At 44.5% G+C, this 24,305-nt stretch overlaps 2 protein-coding genes and 1 long non-coding RNA gene across 3 annotated transcripts in view; 1 reads left to right on the top strand and 2 right to left on the bottom strand.

Annotated features, from left to right (window-relative positions):
• Positions 1–23,712, bottom strand: part of MMD (monocyte to macrophage differentiation associated) — a 41,574-nt gene extending 17,862 nt beyond the window's left edge. The window contains exon 1 of the mRNA XM_066566080.1: positions 23,642–23,712. Coding sequence (XP_066422177.1) covers positions 23,642–23,682 — 41 coding nt within the window. The 5' untranslated portion in view covers positions 23,683–23,712. The remainder of the gene's footprint in view (positions 1–23,641) is intronic.
• On the top strand, positions 20–11,879 carry LOC136566781 (uncharacterized). Its single transcript, XR_010785074.1, has 2 exons — positions 20–78; positions 9,848–11,879. It is a non-coding gene; the product is annotated as an uncharacterized lncRNA (long non-coding RNA).
• An 8-nt stretch (positions 23,713–23,720) lies between the features above and the next one.
• Positions 23,721–24,104, bottom strand: SMIM36 (small integral membrane protein 36). The gene has a single exon (XM_066566083.1). It carries the CDS (start codon positions 24,048–24,050, stop codon positions 23,721–23,723), a length of 330 nt encoding a protein of 109 aa, XP_066422180.1. The 5' UTR covers positions 24,051–24,104.
• Positions 24,105–24,305: the final 201 nt, after the last annotated feature.

The following is a 24,305-nucleotide window of genomic DNA, read 5'->3' as shown; positions in this document are numbered from 1 at the left end:
GCCCACCGCGGCCCGGCCCCGCCGCCGAGCGCGGGAGGAGCCGGCTGAGCGCGGCACCCGCGGCATCGCCGCTGCGAGGTGGGACCGGGGCACCGGGGAACGGGGCCGGGGGAGCGCCGGGGTGGGAGCGGGGAATGGGTCTGGGGGGAGCGCCCGGCTGGGAGCGGGAGCCGCGGCCTGGCTCCCGAGGGTGGCCCGGCCGGGCCGGGGCTCCGGCCAGCAGTGGGTGGCAGCGGCCGCGGGAGGGCCGGGGCTGGCGGTGCCCAGGGCCCGGCTGCAGCTCGTCCCGCGGCCCCGCAAGGGATGGAGCAGCACCGGGGGCTGCTGGGGACAGCGGTTTAGCCGCCATTGTCTCAGCTCGTTCAGCAGAGAGGAGGGCTTGGCGGTGGCAACACGCTTCCTCTTCCCAGTCTGGGAGCTGTGGGAGCCTTTTTGCGCCGGATTCGGCACGGACTGACCCGGGTGACTTCACTCACCCGTCCGTGGGGTCCATCCCGGCGTGGCACAGGAGAGCACAGAAAAACGCCGTGGCTTTGCTGTCACATTAACCTGCACATGGCATCATTAACTCCGCTCCAAATCGAGGTTACAGTGGCCAGAGTGCTTGGCAGAGAGAAACTGGCTGGCGGGGTTCCCGTCTCTATGCCCTAATCTTACCTACTCAAACCTAACTTTGCCAAGCAAAGGTTATTTCACTAAGTGAAGGAACCATGTCAAGCTTATTTCTGTAAGGTGAACGTGGCGTTGCCTTGTACAGTACAAATAGGGCATGAATTAGGAGATTATTAATATTATTATTACTAGAACTCTATTTATGCTATTTTTCTAATCTAATATCTTGTTTCCAGTGGGATTTTGAACAGTTCCAGCCCTCAACAAAAGCGATTAGTAGATGCACACCAAGGCAATGCATGAGTTTAGACAAATAAACCATACTCAGTGTCAACATCTTTCATGGTAGGACTGATGCAGACAGGATCTGCTGGCAGCTGTGCCATGGTTTGTAAGTCATCTCCCAAGCTAAACGTGTCACCTCTGCCAGGTAACCACCTCCAGCACAGGGAAGTGTGAGCATCATGGCTTGGCTGCATGTCAGGCTCAATCTGACTGTTCATGGCTGTCCCCCTTTACCAGCTGTTCCCTGGTGCCAGCAGTGAGCAAAGGATTAGGTGGTAACAGTTTTGTAAACTGCCATGGCAAGACTTGCCCCTCAGTGTCTGTAGTTCCAGTAAAGAATAAGCTCTTCTGATACAAATTGCAGATTTTGTTCTCCAACAGGGGCTTGGTTGTGCTAGGACAGGTGAGGCTGGGCCAGAAGACTTCCACAGACAGCTGCTCAGCTTTTCTGAAAAAGGAGGGCAGAGCTTGATGCTGGAAAGGAGAGCTCCTGAAATGCAGAGCCAGGCTAGTTCCCTGATAAATACTCCCATTAATTTCAGTGAGGTATCACTGTTAATATATTGGTATAATCTGTCATCTGATTTTGCAGTGTCACTGGTAATAAAGTTTCATATTGCCTATGTTATCTGTTAATCCAAAAGGAGCAAAGTTTGAGGATGCTGCTGAAGAGCCCAGACCCGCACACAACTGCATTTCAACAGCTGAAGTGCCAGCACTATCCCAGTATCCTGGCTTTATGTTGAGGTAGGGCTTGTGGTGATGTAGCTGCCCTTCTGCTCAGTACCACACACCCATCCTTTCATTCCTCTGTAACTCCCCAGTAATTTGCACTTTGAGGTTGTAGAAATGTTCTGGAACATGTGATGTGTACGCCATGACTGGAAGGCTGGCTGCTTTGTGGTTCTGGCAAAAAAACTGGGCTGACTCCTGTAAAATAAGTGCACTGACACCTTCAAAGGTACACATAGAGGTGTTGCATCTTGTCTCCATCTCCTCTCATTCCTTCTGCTCCTCTTTGACTCTTTCTTCTGCCTTCTCCCAAGCCACTGTCATTTTCATTTCCTTCCCTGCTGCCTTGGATATTTGATCTAGACTCTACTCACAAATGTGTCAGAGTTCCTCTCCTTACACTTTTCAAAGCCTGTTTTTCCACCTTTGTTCTGTAGACACAGATCTCAAACCAGTGTAACTTCCTGTTGCTGGAGCATCAAAGATATACAAATTCAAGATACAGTAAAAAAAAAATACTGTTCAGACTTGTTTACTTTGAATGAAAATAAGAACATTCATATCATGAAGCTTGACTGAGTGGAACCAGGGTAAGAATGCCCCAACCATCATGACAGTGGTGATGAAACTGGAAGATTTTTTACTGGAAGTCAGTGTTTATTAAGGAGAGCACTAAATTACTCAGCACAGGTATTGTTAGAGCAGTCCTGACCAATAACATATTTTTAGTACCAGTGACTCTTGTTGAACTCATCTCTGTAATTGTTTTTGATGATAGAATGAATCAGAGTGCCTTAAAAACATGGCAATAAAATAAAGCTCTAATTATGGACCAAGGAATCATTAAGTCTAAGTCCTAAAAATTGGCATTCACCATACAAGATTAAGGAAGCAAAAACCATGTTAGTTTGGTTACTCATATTTACAAAGTAAGAAAAACCAGAACCTTCAAATACCTTAAGTAGTTTTGATTAAAAACATTCTTAAGACTAGAAATATGTCATTGTGCACTCAGCCAGAAATGCATTTTAATAAATGACTCAGGGTTACAAGAAGGATGAAAGAACTTTTCTTACTGAATGCATCCCTGTTGTGGGGCCCAGTCATGTAGTGTGCTTGGAAGGAGCAACATACTGAACATGAACAGGCAAGGGTTGATTAATAAGACATTTAACCTATTATTTTTTTTTCACGGGACAAAGAGACTTTAGTTCTGTAAGGTATTTGTAAAATGGGTTTCCAAAATGAACCAGGCAATCCCAGTCTGATACCCAGCAGGCACCCATTTGGTACCATAGGTGTTTGCATAGCAAATCTGTTACTAATTACAATTCTTGACACTCAGGAGTACATGAGCTGTGTGGTTTGCCCTTATTATTTTTAGGTCAAATTGTACCCATGTACAGTCTCCTGCCCGCCCTTCACAAGCACTGTCTACTTGTCTAGAGGTGGAGGAGTTTGATGAGCATAAAACTGTCACATAAAGACATACTGAATTCTGAAAGAGACATTGAATATCTGTATAGGATTATGCAAAGAGGGACACAGAAACAGGGTCTGTAGTTTTCCCTGCATTGCAAAATTGTCCTGGGTTGTACAAATCCATCAAATGAATAGGCAGGCTCTGAAAGCTTCCTTTTCCCCACCCAAGATGAAAAATGTAATTGCCGCTGGCATGCCAAAGGTGAATGAGATTCTGTCAGGAGGTTATATTGATAAAAGTAAACATCCTGCACAAAAGCTGAGTTTCTTTTGGCTGTTTTGCACAGATGAGTTCTTATTACAAGCCTGCACAATAACCAGTCCCCTGATTTGTTAAACAGATAACAGAGCAGCAGTTCCTCAGTTGCCAAAATGGATGTATTAGTGACAAGACATGGATAATGCTCCCAGCTACTCACTTTTTGGAGCTGGCAGTGGTGATGGGCTGGCTTCCGAGGCAGAGAGCAGGACACCACGGCTCAGGGAGCCAAATAAATGCAGTGGGGAGGGAGCAGAGCAGCACAGCCTTAGTGAGGCACAGGAAATGGGTTTGGCAGGTGAAACTCTTCTCCACTCCCAGTCTAAACTGGAGAGTAAATCAAGCATGTGGGGTAAATAAGGGGGAGAAAAGTACCCTTCTGCTTTCTTTTGACTTCATAACAAACAGAATATGAGGATTTAGCCTTCTTGTCTTAGGGGTGTGCATGATAATGGAGGAAGGTGATGGTTTCAGAAAGGTTTGATTCAGAAGCTTTAGTGGTAAAGCTCTTTCCTGTTTTTGGATTTAGAGAATACAGGCTTTGGACTTTGTTAGCATGTTCAAGGACATATGGCAGCAGAACTACCCTGTGAAAAGTTTATGCTTTGTGTCCTGCAGACAGCATGGATAGAGCTTTTTTTTTTTTCCTTGCTGCAAACTGACCCAGATTTCTGCTTTATTTCACAGTCTTTTTGAGCATAGTGTGAAGGAGAGGCATCGCTTCTGGAAATGCATGTCAATGGTCTTGTGAAATGAGCGTCTCTCCCTCCCTCAGCCTTCCCCCAATCTAATTAATAAGGTCATCCCACTGAAGGCAGGCTTATAAATAGCTTTCCAAGCACTAATGGAATTAGTTCTGGCCTGGACAACTTTTCCAGGGTGACACAGGTATCGAAGAAGGGCTCGATCCTTGACATAGACAGCCACTTACAGCAGGAAATGTTGAAATGTAAACATTTACCTGATGTCCCAGCTCTTGCTGCCAGCACTAAACCTGAAATGGGATTACAGCATTGTTACTCACATTGTAGAAAGACTTGCAAGTGAAACAAGGGACTTTAGAGGGATGGGCCTTGTATTAGATTACATTAGTTTGGATAATGAAATGTCAAATTCTGCTGAAGGTTTTGTCACTATTTCTGAGGGAAGTGTATTTTTCATGTTCCACAAACCCACAGGATTTTGTGAGGATAATAAACAGTTACCATGGGGAATAAAATCGAAGTACTTCCAGTCGATAGGAATCTTTACTGTGACAGCATTTAATGGGAAGGGAATAGCACAGCTATAAACTGTCAAAAGAGAGTGATGATTGAAAATTGACTATTTAATTGACTATTAAATCATCAGTGAATGGAGCCATAGAACCCCTTCAAAAGCAATGGCTGAATTATTAAAATTTAAAATCTGGCGTGAGACTGGAATTTTATAATGAAAATAAAACCTAAATGCATCACAGAAAATGTAAGCTCTGATTGTTTAAAAAACTTGAACCAAAATGTAAAGAGAATGTATCTGATTCAGGAACTTCACATCAATAAGCATGAAACTCCTGAAAACATGAGACAAACATGAAATTATAATATGATTATCTATGTGACTAATGAAATTTAATTACAGTTAAATAATGGAGAAACATTATTTTGCAGTCTGTTCTATTTGTTCTATCTTCACAGTCTGTTCTTCTATTTGGCCTGTGTATTGCAATAATCCTACAATGTATTGCATTTCCAGTAAACAAAAGGACATTTCAAAGATTTCAAAATGCTTATTGGGAAAACCGATGAAGGTCAAATTTTATAAGAATTCATCTTATTAATCAAATTCTTTATTGTTGCATGTTCTGAATATAACCTTCTCCTTAAATGAAGTTGACACGAGGGCAGGAGGTGCTTCTTCATGTAACTGAGAAAAGATCACTTTTTTAGAGAAGGAGAGAAAAGCAGCACTTTTCAGTCTCTGAAATGGCCTTGGACCAGCTGCACAAATTCTGAGTCATCAGATGAATCAAGTCTGTTAATGACTGCAGAGAACTTTTACTTCAAAAAATGCAGAAGCATCCTGCTTTCAGATATTGATTCTGTAGTGCTTCCTTTGGGAGGCTTTAGTCATAAAGGTGCCAGATTTCAAGGCTTTTTTAGAAATAAAAAATGTGAGAAGGGTTTGGCTTTTAATAATTGTATCATAAAAAAGATGGTGGCCCACAGCCCTTGGAACATCTATCAGTTTCTGTAGCAGAAATCAGTATGGAATTTTGGCTGACAGGCAAAGAGCGAGTTATTAAAGGTAAAATTCACTCATAAAGAGAATTTTATATGAAAGGCCAAATCAGGACAACCTGACTTAGGAGCTAAGCAGCTGCCATTGCCTTCAGCTTCAGACTGGAGAACACCTGAAAAATCACAGTTTCTTAAACCAAAGGGATAAGAGTCATGAGGATCTGTGTTGTAGCCTGCCTTTAGGAAGTCTACAAGAGAGAATAAAGAATTACTCAGCTGTATTGTAACAGTATATCCTCTCTGTGTCATTAGATCCTAAGAGATGAGGTCTCTCACCCCATCCTCCAGTTGTCTCATTATTGTGGCCTGCAAAGAAAAGCCCCAGCTGTACCCCATCCTTGGGGGAAAAAAAGACCATTTTTGCCCTCTCTCAGATGTAGGATTTTAGCACCCAGAAGTGGAAGCTTTTGAAGATTTTTTTTTAGCATGTGTTACCCGTGCAGTACTAAATTATTTCTCTTTGGACCCAATATTTTAATATATCCTCAAATTCTTCCCTTTACAGAAGTAAATGAAAAATGTTCACCCTTGTACCAAAGCCAAAATAAAGCAGTTCTGTGTTTGAATCCTGGTCCAGAGTGGAGCATCTTTAACTGATGTTTATAACATCCATACACAAAATCTTTTCTCCTCCTTTCTTCTCCCCATCACTGGGATTTTGCTCTGTGAATGTTTGCCATCCACTCTTAATGTGCCAATCACTCTTAATTCCTCATCTTTGACTTCACAATTAATGAAGGGAAATAAGCTGTTACCTAATGGGGCTGACACAAAATCCATTTAAGTTAACGGAAAGACACTCATTGTTTCCTATCAGCCCTAGGTCAGGCCAGAGTGAACAGAGTGGGTGGAATTTAGCCTGTCATTTGTCATCTGAGAGGAAATGATTCCTGCATCCCATTTGGACTGCTTAGAGATTTTAAACATATTTAGCAAAAGAAAACATTGATTTCTTGTCAGTTGTTAAATGGTTGAAATTTTACTCTGGTTGGATAGTCTCTCAGTTTAAAATGATACTTAGTTCTCTCAATATTTAAAAAAAACCCCAAATGTAGGAGAGAAAGATCAAGGGGAGTGTAAGTGAAACTGAAGAGGTGCCTGACTGCCCTGTGCAGGTCATGAAGCATCGTCTGCACAGGAGCTCAGCCTTGCTGGCAGGGGCTGCACAGGGCCTGTGAACTCACCCTGCCCTTCCTGCCAGCTGGCTGACAGCCTCTCAGTGTTATTTATTTTAGGTTTCCTAAATGCATTTGGAGAGGGAGAAAACATCTGTACTCCAACACATAGTGTTGTCTCAGGTCTTCTAGGTTTTGTAAACAGACTTAATAAAATATGAATCCATTTTTCTCTATTGCTTGCAAATGTTTAGAAATATCATTCAGAAGCAAAATGAACATGTTCTTTAATATAGCCTAGCAAACATCAGACACATTGTCCCTACTATATCTCCCAGTCTGAATTATGCTTGTTAGCCTTGGGAAGAGGGAGCAGAGTGCCTGGCAGGGACAAGAGGATCTGATTGTTTAAATTCCCCTGATAAGTTTAGAGACTGTTTCTGCAGTGTTTCTGCAGACTGTTATTTAAGGACAAAAGTCAAAATGTTCTGTTTCTTGGTTATGGTGTGTTACAAAGAGTAAAGGGAGTTCTGTTTCACCACGTCCCTTCTGAACAGCAGGAAACTCTTGGGATATATCATTTAGTTGCTGATGGCCAGGCCAAGTTGCTGAGAGGTCAGAAGACTTGCAAGAAACAGAGACATCAAGAAGTTTGATTTCAGTGGAAATTTATCTACTCTGCTCCCAGCAGTGGTTGCAAAACAAGTGTTACTGCTGCTAGCAAGCTTTGTGAGGCCTTACATCCACCATCCACTTAGCTCTGTCTGTCCTTGAGTCAGAGTTATAAATTGTGTTATCTTCGATGGAAGGGATGAGTTTTCAGACAGACTCTGACCTGACTTCTCTTTCTGCTGTGGTGGTTGAAAGTCTACAGCATTCCAGTGATATTACTGAGGGATTGGACTCACACAAATGAGACTCTGATCCCTCACATAATTGCTGGAAGAACTAAAGGGAAAAAAAGTCCCTAATACTTGGGAAGTTTTTAGGAGCCATTTGGAAAGTGATTGGGTAAACAACAATCCAGAGGGGGCGCAGGAGTCCCTCAACTTGGTTTTAAAATCCCTCAGACAGTAAATTCCTGTCCTTCAGATTCCTGGGTCTTGAGGCTGAGTGCAATATTTGTAAGGGCAGGCTGGTTGAACAAAATCAGAAGAAGAATAGAAGAAATAGACAATGCCCCTGATGAAGAGCTGAAATAGAGATTTTTGTGGGCACAGATCATGTCTTTCCAGAAACTGTTCCTTCCCTGGGGCTGTCACTTCTGAGCTGCTTCTGGTTGCCCACAGAGGGGAGTGGGGATCCTCACCAGGGCCTAACCTTGTTCTGCTGCACTGGGTGTTACAACCTCTTATCTGTTGCTTGTGGGTGCTAAATTGCAAGGCCACATTTTTGGGAACAGAACCCAGAGCCTTGGAGGAAGGCCATGCCTTCAATCTCTGTTTCCTCAGTAGCTTCCCCAGCGCTGGGGCCATGGTGCTGGCAGGGGATCAAAGCCCAGGAATTCCTGCGCTGTGCTCCGGCTGTTCCTCCTGGCTGAGGTCACAGCACTCTCCTCCTTTCTGTATGGTTTCAGCAGGATCAGCTTTATAAATTACAGGGCAAGATACAGCCCTGGTGTGAGAGTGGGGCTAGGGAGGGCACAGGGCTGCTTGTGTCCCAGACAAACCAGCATGGTGGCATCTGTGCCCTGTCCTGCTCCTACCAACTGCCCAAGGCTCATTTCAAACAGCCTCACATCTGATAGAAATAGGAATTGTGGTTTCGGAACTGCCTCCAATTCTTTGGAACTTTACAGGAGTCTTGTAATAGCATTTTACTTAATTCTAGAAAACAACCCCAGAGCTATTAGCAACCTGGCACTGGAAAAACCTCTGTGGAGGTTTAGTCAAAATGACAAAAGTCTCTATCCAAAATTTATAAATTTTCAGTTTTTCAGTGGAAGTCCAAATTCCCAGATTTTGGCAGTAGACCTGTACTACTGGGTACATTTACACTAACATTAACCATTTGAAAGCTCCTTAGTGCCCTTAGAGACCAAAAGGAGAATGCTTCCTTTGAGGAAAATGCCCCTTAGCAGAGGAGAGATACTCTAGAGGAGTTAATATCTTTCCTTTTTTTCTTGAGTTCTGAGGGGGGCAAAGGCTCAACTTTTGGATGTTGACATTTATCCCACAGAAACTGAGCAATGAGCTGTGCCCCCACTGGCAGCTCCTGCAACATGGAAGGTTAAAATAAATGGTTGTTCAACTCCAGGCTGTATAGTGTGTGACACATTAGTGCTGCTTTTAGTCATCAATATATTGCTATTTAAAGATGACTGAGATTTTTAAGTCTGATGATTATTCATATTAAAAGTGTTTCTTTTTCATTTGAGATTTTACACTGTCATGCAGACATCTCCATAATTAAATGTGTGCTTAACTCTTTCTGTCTCCAGTTAAGGAGACATTAATGGGAACCTACCAAAAACAACTGCCAGAAATGTTCCTGCACTTTTATTTAAAAATATTAATATCAAATTACAGTGATGATAAAAGTCCAGTATGAGATCACTAAAGGAAATCAAGGCTAAATGGTTTTGGAATAATCCAAGGTAGTTTGTTCAAACTGCTCTTTTTCTCACAGTTTTTCTATAGTCACAGCAGAGACCTATTCTCTTCAGCATAAGGAGGGGTTTAAAATTAAACACTTTTAAGCACAAAATCTCTCCACTTATAAAAGAGCAGCACTGAAGTTGCAAAATCAAAGACCTTAATATTAGGAAGCACCAAAATTCAAGTCAAGTCTGTTTTAGCCTGTCTCTGTCTAATATTGCACACTATTTAATGCCATAATCAAACAGTATTTTTTCTGTGGGAAGAATCACACAACTGAATGGACTATGTTCACTTTGGGAGTAGCTACGCAGTATTTCATTTTCCAAATGTGTGGCATAGGGTTTAATCCAACCTGGGGGGGAGAGGTCTTACATAAGTCTTGATAATCTGATCTGATCCTTAGTCATTTACAGACCAGCCCATATCTAATCTGGGCACTGAATCCACATGTTAAAATTTTCCTCTGATTTTTTTTGTCTTTAGAATTTTCTGTCCCTACAGTAAGAACAAATCACCTGCTGCAGTGCCTGCAGGAGGGAGCTGCCTCACTGAGTAAACAACCATGGCTTGATCCTGCCTTCCAGGGAGCAGATGGATGCTTGAGATTACCTGAGGTATAGAAGGTATTGTCTCCACTGACTGGAGATCCCAAAAGTGCTCTTTTTACAGCCACTTCCCAGGCCAAAGCTCTTCCCTGTGCAGGAAGATTTCCATCCTTGCAGCATTGCTCTGTCATGACTTTGCCTCTGTTCCAGGCTATGGAATGGGGCTGAGCTACACCTTACACAACCTGCAGACCAAGCTGGAGGCCCATAACACAACTAAAATTGGATCAATTCTTTTGTAACAAGTGAGTGGGACCTTAAATGGGTATGTTGTTTGTACTCATCCCTTTGCTGCTAAGGAGCAGAGAACAAATATTTGTACAACTGCCTTCACAAATCCAGTTCACATAAACCCTCTGCCCTCCCTGCAATAAAAAGCTGCCAAAAAAGATTGGCTGTTCATTAAATTTTGCTGTGGGTGATGAATGTGGCTGCCTCCAAAAGCAGTCCTGACCTCAAGACTGAACATGGCCTGGCAGGAGTGACCCAGCTGTTCTGACTGGCTTGGAGGGCAGATCCTCAGCCTCTCTTGGGAGCTCTGACTCCAGTGCAGCCACGGCTGCTCTCTGGACCTTTATTCCAGCTGATTAGCTGCACAGCTTTACATCCCAAATCCTGCTTTTTATCCTCAAGTGTGAAAACCCAAGCCAAGCAGCTCAGAGTCTCTGCTATTCTCACAATTTACCCACTGTAGCAAGGGTTTGCTGGAGGAGGGCTGGAGAACAGCATCATGAAGATGTGTCTGTTCCAGCTGGGAATTTCTGCACAGTTCCCAGCTTGGAGGGGAATGGGACAATGCCCATCCTTCTGCTGACAGTCGCACAGAGGAGGTGGCAAAGCTGCTCGTATTTGTTGTCAAAAATGGACATGCTAGCAGGGGCCACAGCCTGAGCTAAGCCTGTGGGAATGTGGGCAGCCACTCTGCATGCCTGCCCAGGGAGCTGTGCCAGCTCACCTCCACCCTGACCTCACACAGCCCCTGCTATTGCAGCTCTGAGTCCAGCTCTGAGCAGCAGCTTTGTCCTCAGCGCAGGAGGAAGGTTTATTTTGATGGCAGGATGATTAATGTGCCTCAGCTCCATAGCTGTAAAATCCCTGGGGAGATGGGGCATGTCTAATTTGTACTGTGCCACAGCCAGGTGAGCACAGCACCAGGTCCCTACTCGGGCATGACCGTGCTCAGGCTCAGTATTTACCTGACTGCAAAAACTACAGCTGCTTTCCTCATTTATAGTGGCAAAGCTGGTATCCACTAACCATTCCTCTTGAAAAAACACCTCCCAGCTCCCTCGAGAGGCCACAGGGAGAAACCATCAGCTATAGCAAACTTTTTCTTATGGGATCAAGGAAATTGCAGTCACTTTCCTTACACTGGGACTTGAGGCAGCATTGAAGGAGTGAGCCCTGTCTTCTGCTGTCCTGCAGGTGAGGCAGTGAAGCTCATCTCTTTTTTTTTATTAAAAAATGGGCTAAAACCAGTGAAGAAAAAAGCCATCCTCAATCAAAGAAGCCCTTGGCTGATGGCAGGTCCTGCCCTGCAGAGCAATGCTGGCCTGGGGCAGCATCACTGCAAGACTCTCATGATTTAAGGCCTGAGGGTATTTTGTATTTGCACATTCATCCTTCACATAACCATGTCCATGTTTACATATGGCTGATCCAGATTTTACGCTGATTTCCCAACCAACAATCCCTGTCATTTCCTCCTTGACTCACCTCAAAGCCAAACTGTTCAGTGCTGGTCTGGGAGTGATAAAAACACATTTATCCAGTGTTGGATAAATGCACTGAAGCAGCAGCAAGAACAGCTTTGGTGACACTCTTCCCATATGCCGGTGGGGTTTATTTTATGTCCATTATGGTTTATTTTTTTATTTTATGCTAATAAACCCTGCAAATATAAATATCAAGCCAGACTGGTTTGTGTGGGTATTTGACATTGATAGAATAAATTATCTTTCCCACATACTTTCCATTATATATCTGCTTCCATTTTGTGCTGCACATGGACATGGGAAGGAAACCTTTGCCATCACAGCCCTTTGCAAACACAGTTCTCTTCCAAGCTTTTGGTCCTACTACTAAATAAATATGTATGTAAGATAGCCCTAGTATAGTACTAAAAAAACCCACTATTATTTATACAGCTTTCAAACCTATACAAATTCTAATTTTTCACACAGCAAACTTGTTTTAAGGCATGGAGCTGCAGAGGATCTTCCACAGCTGTGCTTACACCACCTACAGGACCAGAAACCCAAAATGCGCAGTAGAGACCAAACCTTTGGTTTTTTCAGTGAACCCAAATGAAATGTCTTCTTACCTCAGGGGAAACAAAATACACCTGAGAGGTGAATTTCCTCTGGAGGTACCCAACCCTCTCCTTAGGCTGTGAAAGCAAACTGAATTTTTAATCAGGCACTCAGGTAGGTAAAAGAAGAGCAATGCCATAGCCATGAGCTTGGGCTTGAAATCTGATTGACCCCATAACACTGATTCTGGAAGAAATCATCTCACCCAACAAAAAGGGTAACATAAAGAAACTTTTCAGTACCCTGAAAGGCAACAAGATGCCTGGACAGTTTTGAAGCTTTTTGGTTAAAAAAAAAAAAATTACAGCTGAGTTTCATCAACTGCTGACAAATATTTTATTTTCATTTACAAACTCCTGTGGGTACATAGTCCCAAACCACTCCCAGAGCAGCATCTCTGGCTCTAAGGCAGAAGTCCTGTCCTATCCAGGGTGAGTGCTGCAGCTGCTGGGCTCTGTCCCCACATCTCCCAAATTTCAAACCTGCCCTGGGCTCAGTTCAGACCAACATGGCCAAGAAGGGGACCCACAGGGTCAAGTAGAGGAGAGCCCCAAACCCACCATTTCCTGAACTCATTCCATTCTCAGTCATTTCTATTTAGTTCATTTTCTTCCACTTCACTTCTAGGATAGCCCTGCCAGGTTGGACACAGCTCCTGAAGCTGTGCAAAGATGTTTTTGTATTGCATATTATATCATGATATATTCTTATGTATTATATACAGTCTTATATGAATTTATAGACACACACACACAGAGGCAGGTCAGCCCTGGTTTGCCAGCTGGACTGGACTGCAGAAGTGACAGAGAGGGGAGCAAAGGCTGGGGAGATTTACAAATCTGCTCTATACATTGCATCAAATCTCATGCAAAGTCAACATGGCCTTGCATCATCAAGCACAGGCTGGAGCCAGCAAACAACTCAGCTGGAGAAGCCACAGAATGAGGAGAGAACAAGCCTGTTCAGGTAAGAGCTCTGCATCTAAAAACATGTCCTGACATATTCACAAGAGGAGGTTAGGTATTTTTGAAGTTGATTTTTCTTTTCTTGCAACTCCCCAATACTCTGAGCTCATTAAAATGAAGACACTTTAATTTCCAGGAGTGGCCAACAGAGAAAGGTCAAGGAAGGACTTCTTTGTAATGTCAACTCTCAAATTCCAGGGAGAAGAACAGCAGGATTTTCATTAAACCACCATCAAATTCTAAATTACTGCACTGTCAAAGGAAAGTAGGACTGCCATTATACAAAAGGAAGTGAAAGAAAAGACCTGATGATTTATAGCTTGTACACTGGTCTGTCTGAAATGGGGTCTTGGGCTGACAAAAACAGAGGTCTAGCTACCAGCAGCTGGTCCTGGCTGGGCACAGAGCAGCCAGAGCTGCTGGTTCAGCAGTGGTGTTACACTCTGCACAGCAGGTTTTGTGGGGACACATTCATAGAACCCCAGTTCTGAAGATTCAGAGTTACTCAAAGAATGTTCCACAGTCTTCAAAAGAAACGAAGGAGCAGTTTTTTGCTGTTGCACCAAACCTCAAATAAAGAAAGCGAGCCCTGGGAACCCAGTAAACTCTACTGAACAGGACACTCAGTCTCTTAGGGAGGCACTCCAGTGTAAAATCCAGAGCTGTTGTTTGTTGCTTTGTGGTTTGTATTTCCATGGATAGATGCCAGAGGAAGACAGTCTGATTAGACAAATTACTTTTGTTCAAATTGAAACAAATATTTTATTTTATTCATCCCATCTTCACTTGAAAAATGCCAACTGTCCACTAGAAGGCATCCTGATGTCCAGCTAAGCAAAAAACATTGCTTGAGGCCCTCAAAGGGAAAACAAAGGGAGGAGCTGAATCTCCCAGGTGCAGCTCTAATGAACGAGTTTGGGGTGGTCAGACCTGTAGCTGCCTTTGTCCCTCAGGAAAGCTTTGCTCAGATCCATGGGTTGGATCTGAAAACCAAGACACTGTCTTTTAACAGTTAATTAGCTGCACCAATTACTGGTCACATTGTACAAAGTGTGACAAAATGAGTGTGAAAACCAACAGTAAGAGAGGAGCTGGATCTGAAAGCAGGGTGAAATGGCAGAAAGCTGGGCCAGCACATCTAGTGTGACAGCCAAATAGAAATCATGGTTGTACCTGTGCAGATTTGGACCCCACTCCTGCATTGCAGTTGCACTCGTGTCACCCCCAGGTATTTCCACTGAAATCCGGTTGAATTGCCTTGAGGAAGCTCCTGCCTGCAGCAGGGACAGGGAGAACAGAGCACAGCACATGGGCTTCAGACTTGTCCAGGGTCACATCCCACTCCTGAGCAACAGAATCTGGCCCCTGCAAATCCAAAAACTGGAGCATGAAAAGACCACTGGTTTGTGGGGAGACACCAAGTGCGCGTCATGTGCTGTAGCTGCATTCCAGAATGTGCTTTTTGGAAACCTGATGCTTAGGACAGCAGCTGCATGTCAATGTCAGATAACCTGCCCTGTCTCTGGAGCTTCTGGAGAAAAGGGGTGACCCAAGATGAGGTGAAGAATGAGAATTGAGCTGGGGTGACTTCAGTATTGAATTTAAGACACTGTAGTACAGGATTAAAATAGAAGCACCTGCAGCAATTACAGGTTCTTTATGCAAGAACCTGTAATTATCTGCACAAAGACAGGTCTCAGCATGTGGAGCTGTGTGCATTGCATTATACATTAATATGAGCCTAGCAACCACAGAAGCCAATAGGGTTGCTACAGTATTGCATTATCTTTTATTAGGAGACATGCATTATGATGGTTCCATTTCTTGAAATCCAAACATTAAAGTGTTTTCTGACTGCACCACACACAGGAGCAGCCTGTGCTGTGCAAGCAGCCAGGGCTGCACCTACAAACCCAATTATCTCTCTGCAGCCTTGCCCTGCTCTGGTCATCTGGGGCACTTGCTGTCCCCATCTCCCAGGTTGAAGTCATGATCAGGCTCACTGGGAGTTCTTAGCCCAAAGTGCCCCTTTGAACTCAGGGCTGCTCTGAGCCCTCGGTGCCTTCTGGCAGGTTGTGCTGGGGGTTTGAGACGCTGTGATCTGGCCAGCAGAGGTTTATCTGCTAAGACAGAAAAGCTGTGCCCTGTAGGAGCAGAGCTAATCTGACTGGCTGGCACTTCAATCAAACAAGAGCGGTAAAATGCTTCTGACCCAAGAGGATGCTCTTGAGCTCTGCACTGACAGGATGCAGTGACAGGAGCTGCCCATGCTCACAGCACTGTTACACACTGGTGGCACACATCCCACCTGGCCTTGTTCAGGACAGGCATTCCTGCCATCCAGCCAGGTCCTGGTGCTCATCCTGGGGGAACTGGCCTCTGAGGATGGGCAGAGAGCTGCTGAGACCCAGCTTCCACTTCCAGCCATCTGCACAGGATAGGAAATACCTGGAGATCTAAGTGTACCCTGCTCATTGCAGGCAGGTGAGTGCTGCTGCACACCTGCCTGGAAAGAACTCATAGCAAAAGGCTGGCCCTGCTCCAGTCCAGGTAAGGGCAAGATTTTGCTGTGTCTAGAAATAAAGAGAGGTGCTTCACCCTTATATGATGAGAGCACAGCCTGGGCTTGAGCCTTTTGCCTTCATCCATTTCATCCAGTAAGTATGCCTTGGCTTCTTCTGCTCAAAAAAAATGGAAATGATCCAGCCTCTGTAACATCTGTGACTCCAGATTACCCTGAATCCTTCCCAGCAGAGAGGGCACAGAAAAAACATGGTCATCTCCTCCCTAGCAGCTGCTAAACAGAACAGGAAAAGGCAGCCCTACAGCATGACTGTGCTTTGAAGCTCTGCCCTGTGGGCCAGGCTTTGGCCACCTTGGGGGAAGTTTTAACAGCACCATTCACCCACCTCCCAGCTGGTGGTGGGACCTTTCTTTACCTTCTTGCCTCAAACATGACTGCCCTCTCCTCTGGGAGCTCTATCCCAGGTTGGGGCATCCTCTCTTTCACTGTACATGAAGAGCAAACAGGCAACAAAATAAAAGCACAAGTTCACCTTCAGCAGCTGAAGAAAGCAAAGCATTTTCTGCTTGCAAAAGTGGAAGAGCAGCAAGTCCATCTGCAAAACAGTTTCCCATGAACCAGCCCATGATAATATCTTACACTCTCCTAATGGCAGTTTAACAAACAAATGGACTTTTGTAATACTGAGAGCACAAATTCACAAGAGGAGAGAAGCCTCGGCATCTCATGGCCTACAGAGTTAGCTGGAGGGGAAACAAAAAGGGTCCTTTGTCCCTTCAGCTCTCCAGAGGCAATAATGGGGGAGCAGCATGTCCCCTCCCAGGCCAAAAACCCCTGCCAAGGCAGCTACAAAAACACATGGATGTGACAATGATGATCCCTATCTCCTCCTTCAGTCATGGTTTAACACTCCCACCTGTCCCAGCAGTTCTCTAATGTCTACCACCAAGAATTGCTGAAAACCTCCCTCCTCCCAGGGAACTCAAACACCAGCACCTTTTGTAAATACACATCCCAAAGCTGTGGGGTTAATACTTCACAATGATTTTTTCCATGCCAGAATGAGTTAAGGTAGGAGTCTCTATCCTGGCTTCAAATTTCCTGGCTTTCCCCTGTCTGCGTCATGACATAATTCTTTCCAGCAGCCTTTTCCTCAGATGTTCAGAGTTAGCATTGGGATCCTTGCCAGTTTTCCTTCCCAAAACAAACAGGGAGCCTCCTGATGCCAAAGATTTGCCTTCTATTCATTTCTCCAGGGATAGAACACTTGGCTTTACAAGCGATGCCCCGATTTTCAATTCAGCATGTGTATATAAATAAAAATGCAGCTTTACAGAGCCTTGTCTGCACTAGAAAAGACTGGATGGCGTGCCCCTAACAAGCTGTCTCTCTCCATCAACTGTAAATAGAGCTTCAATTAATTAATGAGATTATCTGCCAAGTTAGTACACATTGCTTCAGCAAGGAAAATAAGGCTTATTGTCAAATTACTTTTTGCTGGTGTAATCATGTCAGCATCAGAGTTTTTGCTAGTAATAAAAACACCCACCCATTATTAAATCCCCCTGGTTCCAGTGTAACCCTGCTCTAAAACTAAAGCCCTGAAAAGTGATAAAAATACCATTCCCATCTCAGTAAAAAAGCTTTTCTTTCCCTCCAGTGTCCCTGGGCTCATAACACCTCCCCTGCCCTGGTGACCTGCCTGCTTTGCCTGGAGGGCTGGAAATTGCAGAACTGCTGGTGGCTGATGAGAAATGATTTAAAGGAAGCATTACTGTGAACCCTGCAGAGAGCAAACCACAGCCCTGCACTGCTCCCCACGGGGCACAGCTGAAATTTGGGAAGATTCTGTCTCACTAAGGGACATGTCCTTCAGGCTCAGGACAGGTGGAGTGTTTGTCCTTCAGAAAGCCCAGGCTGCTGCTGTTTGCTCTTCTTTTGGAAGGAAAAAGGGTGGGTTTCCTCTTTTTGAGGAAACAAGTGTGTAACATCAAATCTGTGCTTGAAATGCTCCTGAAACAGGAGGAATGCAGAGAATGGGAAAGAAATCACCTGTAATAAGCACTATTAATATGCCTCCATCAAGTATTGTCCTCCCCATAATCTCTCAGGAATTCAGGGGGTTTTCATTTGAAGAAGGCAAAGGTGGATATGCCCAATCCCTGCCTGCCCTACTCTTTCTTGAAAGTTTAGCCCTATAATTGACCTGAATTTATATATTTATTTTACATGAAAGAAGTGGCAGAGATAAAAATAGAATGTGAAGAATATTACATAATGAAGTGATAAAAGGATATTGATTACTTAGGCAATATAATTATTACAAATAAAGGTGGATGCTAAGCCTATACTCCTTGCTCATGAAGAAGTCAATAGCAGTTAAATTCAGTGTATTTTTAGAGTAATAAAGAGCTATACCATGGGCCCAATCAGCTTCAAATACTGAAGGAGTGCAAAATGAGAGTGTTTAAACAATATGTTAAAGTCTTCTAGGTATTCAGGAAGAGACACAAATATATAATCATTCATAATTTAAAATTTCTCCATAGCACCACCCGTGAAAGGATCTCATGTTCCTTCATAAATATTAATTAAGTCAACCCTACACCCCACTTGTGTAACAATTATTACTGACATTAACAGATGGAGAAACTAGGGCACAGCTTCATTGCCCACACAGAGCATCTGCTGCAGATCTGAGATGAGACCGACCCATCCCCAGCCAGGGCTGAACCATCAGATTCTGAATGCAGATGCCTTGTGACAAGGATCTGCCTCCAAAAACTGCCCCTGATTTGTCACATAGGGGTGGAAATGCCTCTTTGAAACATGAATGTCAAACGGTGTCAGTGTTAGACAGGGAAACCAAGGAAACCAGCATATGTGAGGAGGAAGAAGTAAGGAAACTAAAGCAGGAGCAGAACAGAAGCTTGAGGAGGCATCTGTTCAGATTTTTCTGGTTTTTATCATTCTGCTATAATTTTCTCTAGTTAATTCAGATAACTTTTTGCTGTGGATGTCAGAGCAATTTATTTATAAACAATTAATTTAGCTCTAGCATGAAGAGCCAGACCTTCACCTCAGAGCCCTGAGAGCTGCCCCAGGAGTCCACCTGCTTTCCTTGGGGGCAGCAGCCACCAGCAGACTCCAGCACATGTACATGCCTCCCATGCAGCTCACATGCCCATCCTTGCTGAGGCTCCAGCTGTCCTTTCATGCAGGAGCCCCTCAGGGACCCCAGCAGGACACGTGGATTCAGTTCAACCTGAGCCCACCAACCCAGAGCCCACCTGGCAGAACAGATCCTGCACAGGGAGTCAAGCACTTGGGAGAGCCACAAAGTCATTTGGGCTGGGGCAGGGCCAGGACACGAGGGCAGTGCTTTGCCATAGCAAAGGTACACAGGGAGCTCAAGAGACTTGGGGCTGTGGGGTTTGAAACCTCTAAAAGATGACAAATGGGCTCCCCAAAGCAGCATTGGCTCATGGTTGGAAGAACAGTATTTCCAATTAAACTCCCAATACCAATTCTTACCTCCTGGCATTCCCACCAAAGCACCAACGTCACACAAGCTGAATGAGTGATGACTCAAGGTGATGCAGTTCTAGGCAGTAAAAATTATTCTTAAGTTCTTACAGCCAAGGGGTTTGACTTGGACATGTCACTGTGCTTCTACACTCAGCACTATCAGAGGATGAAAAAAATGTGCTGATAAAAAAAATGAGACAAGATTAACCCCATTTTCAAATTCAAAACAATCACTGCATGGGAAGGAATTCTCCCTGGCAAATATGGGTTAGTCTGTCTGCACTAATCCTCTACTCATATGTAGTGGCTTATTAGGGATTTTAAAAAGAAATCTAAAGGCTTAGACAGTATGTTTACAGTGGAACAGCCTCACATGAAAGATGAATTTTCAGTGAATTTAATGACATGTTTGACTTGAATTAATATTGGAGAACTCTGGAAATCTTTTTTCCTGTTGTTTCTGTAAAACCCTTTAATAAAGGCTTTACAGAAGCAGTAATTTGTGACTCTAAAAGCACATTAAGCCAACTGTAAGTGAGCCAGTGCAGACTGAATTCCTGCTTCCTGCAGAACAGCAATAAATCCTCCCAGCACCCCTGAGTTCACTTCAAATCACAGAGCTACAGAAATCAGAGTGCCAAGGTGACCACAGCTCACCCAAAGCAGGTGTTGTAAGGCTGTGCCCAGGGTTTGCCCAGATTTCATGTGGCTTGTTCAGCAACTTCTCTGATCCACCTGCATTGTTGTGGGAGAATGTTTTATTTTGTTCTCCTGGTCCATGGGCTGAAATTCAAGCGCAGCCCCTGTGTGCCAGTTTTGTAGTGATAACCCCCTTATGAACAGCATAAATGACTAAGAAGAAAGAAATCTCAGTGCAGAGGGCAGAAGAGCAGAGAAAACTAACCAGAGACACATGGAGCAAAGCACAGAGGGGACAAGAGCTGCCCAGGGATGCCCCATAATTCAAGGGCAGAACTGGGAATAGAGCATATTTCCTAAATCCTTGTCACTCATATTGCTGATGAATAAATGTTAATACAATTTTACCCACATCTCACTCATTTGCAAAGGGCACCTGCTGCAGGACAGGATTTCTGTGCTGGATATCCTGGCCTTAAAATCCTGTCTAATCCTCTGGGCAAAGCACGTCTCCATAGGCACGGGCAGGATTAAGCAAGGCACAAACCCATCCTCAACTGAGCAGGGATGGAAGAGTCGGATTCAGGGGCTCTTTCCCTGATTCTATGGATCCCCACAGCCACATCCTGGTGCTTCCCCATGTGGGACAGGGCTGGGAAGATGCTGCAGGTATCCCAAAGGGATAGCTCAGTCTCTGCAGAGCTCCTCTGCAAGGCTCAGTTTGGGATAGAAAGCAACAAAGCCTGGTTCAGGATGTTTTGTACTCTGTGAATTCCAGCAAGGGATTCACATTTTACACACAGCTTATGCAAACAGCAGCCCTGCTGTGGGAGTACTCATCCCTGTTTTCTCACAATGATGCCAATGGCATGGCAGAGGACTGCAAGCACTCCAAGGAACACAGCTTCAAGGCTGATTCTGGCAAGCTTGGCCTGATAAAAGCCCATTTGCATGCATTAATCTTGACACAGTCATTAAGTAAAGCATGGTAGCAGAGACCTCCCCAAAGCAGTAATTTCACTCACAGGGACTTGATTACTCGGAATTCTCATTACATACTCATGGACTCTCTCATACTAATAATACTCTAATCCTGGTCTAGTAAAAAACAATATTCCAATATTGGCCTAGTAAGACAAATTACTCCTATATTTGTTTAGTATATAAGAAAGCCATTTTATTCCTGTTGGGAAGACAAAGTCCTGATGCACTTTAGTTTTTCACTTTCCAGAAAGGGATTTGCCCTATGTTTACCTTTCTGCTATCAGAAGGAGAGTATCATTTGCTGCTTTTACCTCCACGTTTTGGATCAGAGTCCACCAACTATCACAACTGGCAAATGTCCTCATGGGAGAACAATGGAAACTGCTCCTGTGCCTGCAGCCTCCCCAGGCACAACTTCCTAAAGCTTAAGCCAGAAAAATTACCCTGCCAAAATCAGCAGTTTTGCCATCAAGCTTCCAGGAGCCAGGGATCTGTGGTTAAAGCACACAAAACTCCATATCTGGAGAATTTCAGCTATCTGAAAGTATTTATTAACACAGCCTTGCAAGTCTGTTTTACCTACAGAAACAAACACAGTGGCAATGAAATGGAGACATGGTGTCATTACATTATTTGCATGACCTTCAGCAAAGAACCACAGCTTCTTTGGTGGCACTGTGGCATTTGGTGTCACACGAGCTGTGCCATGTTCTTTGTGATATTTTTGAGCTCTTTTTAGTCCATCTCCCAAGGTCTTATTAACAAATAATTGTTCTCGAATGCCAGGGATCCCTTATCACCAAGAAGGCTCCTAGAATGTTAAGTGATACATGGACACACAAAAAGCTTTAAAAAACTTACAGGCTGAAGGGAAGGCAGATGGGAGAGCCCAGGGAGAGATAACCCACCCTGCATGGGTGACAGCAGCCATGGCATATGAGCAGCTCAGTCACTGCCACATTTTGCCAAAGCAGCTGCAACAAATTGCACCTTTTCAGTGCTAAATAACCAAAAGAAGACATTCAACATAGTTATTTCAGCATGATACATGGAAGAACTGATTTAGCACCAACTTCTGATTTAGCAGTTTCATCATCAAGGGTTTTACTCCAGTTTAAACCCACCCATCAGAAACCTTCCTTCCAATTCAGGCTTCCCTCCCAAACCAGGCATATCCATGACTCCCAGGGTGCAAAGGACAGCTTGAAAACAAAGCCTGGGTTCACACACAAGAATATAGAAACCAAAAGAAAAACCCCTAACCATTCTGGCTCCTTTTCTAAAAATCCAGTTAAATAAAAGGTACTCTTGAGATTTCCTTGCCAGAGCCAGGATGCTCTGTGGCTGACTCAGAAACCAGCATGTCTGGGGATGTAGCACAGGCAGACTGTTCCTACCCAGCTGGAGTACAAACCATGCAATCTAGCCAACAACTTTGTTCAATTGTGGTTCAAATTCACTACAGTTTATTTCTGGAAGTATTTAAAATGCCTGTCCTGAAGACATTGGGACCACTGCATCCAGTGAGTCATCCATGACACCTGACACAGGTAATAAATCTCACTATGTTTACTAAAGCTTTCTGTAGGACTCTGTGGTAACTTCACATTAACATGATGTAAAATAGCCTCTGGGACAGGCACCTGCAACAGTCTGAGTCCAGTGCTAATTTTCCCTTAATACCCAACTAAAATCCACCACTTAAATAATATCACATATAGGAACTTGAGCACTATTTAGAGGGACACAATAACCTTGTGTTAAACATCCCATAGGGCACTGAGAGGGAGAAAACCAGCAAGATGCAGAAGAAATTTGTTAACCAAAAGGGCCTTTAGCTTATAGCTCTGAAATTATGGGAATAGCAGGACCTGATGCAGATAGCATTAAATTTGCTGGAGATACAATAACAGCCTTGATGTGGCCCAGCAGGAATCTGATACAGCTGAAGGAAGGCTCAGGGTAGGAAGCAGGGTCAGACACGTGGAGATGGACACTAAAATCAGAAATGTGGGGTCAGAAATTCCTGTTCCAGTGGACAGTGGTGACACACGTTTCACATTACTGGTGAATTCACCTCAGTTCCCACTTCCCCTTGGGCAGGAGGCATTGTACCCAGCTTTTCCAGGAAGCACACTGTATCCTGCCAGGGGATCTGTGCAGGGCAAGGGGTGCTCTGCTCCTTAAGAGCAGAGCTTGTGTTCTACCTACAGAAAATAAGTGCCAAGACAGGCTTGGTACTGCCCTCAGGAGAGCTCACAGCCAATATGGAAAGTATTGAATTCTGATGGGAGCAGCAGCTGGCTTCCACAGGAAAGGCACTATCTCTATCCTTTGAAAATCCTCGGTGCTTCTGCTCTCCCTGGGGAGGTGAGAACAGCCTTCCAAGGTCATTTGCACGACTGAGGAAGGTGTGCCGAGCCTGTGGGGCAGCAGAGCTCAGCCCATTAGGGTGGGATGCTCTGAACAACACTGTGTCCCTGCCAAAATAATTGCACTGGGCACAACTCAAGATTAAACCAAGGCCCCTCATCAGAGCCTGAGAGGATAACAGCGTCACTGTTGCTGGCTGCCAGTGGGCTGCAAGGCAGCAGCAAAAATGGAAATTAGTCTCTTTATGGCTGGCAGGCAGAACTGTGAGCTCATATCGATGCAGAGCACAGCTCAACGCCAAATGATCCCCGGAGCAATGGCACCACATCAAATAAATCTGAACATACCTGGGGATTGCGCGATCCTTCTGCACACGGGGAGTAAACATAGCAGAGAGGCAGGGACTGGAGCTCCAGGCAGGGTCCCTCACACCACTGTAGTCCTTTTCCCAGGCAGATCAGCAGGGTTCTCGTAGGCAGAGACGAGCCCCTTTGCCCAGCGAGTGCCAGGGGAGCCCTGCTGCATCACCACCAGCCGGATCGGGGGCTGGCTGTCTGCAGGGACCTCAGGAGCATATTCCTTGCTGGGATCCTTCCCTCTGCAGTCATAGAGCACGCAGGAGATCAGGAAAACCAGAAGCAAAATGACATAGCTAGATACCAGAATGATGAGATTCAAGGTAACGGGGTCAATCTCCAAATAAAACTCCATTTGGACCCATACTAGAGAGGGCAAACCTGGAGAATGAAGTTTCATATGCACGAATGAGCAAGTGCTAACTGATCAGAATAGATGTATTGGCTTTGTGGTAAAAATACACTAATCCTCAGGTCTCCTGTAGCAATGGATTTCCCCGAACCGGACGATTAAAGCAGCTCAGTTTAATAACTTAAGCTCCTTCTTTTAATGCCACGTTGCCTACAGTGGCAGAAGCTAAATTTGATTGCTATATTGATAGGAAAACATGCCCCTTGCCCAGGGACCACCTTTTTCCTTGGTGGGCAGGTACCA

Source organism: Molothrus aeneus, chromosome 26 (assembly GCF_037042795.1).
Source record: "Molothrus aeneus isolate 106 chromosome 26, BPBGC_Maene_1.0, whole genome shotgun sequence".
NCBI classification, from domain to species: Eukaryota; Metazoa; Chordata; class Aves; order Passeriformes; family Icteridae; genus Molothrus; species Molothrus aeneus.
This window is presented reverse-complemented; position numbering and strand designations above follow the sequence as displayed.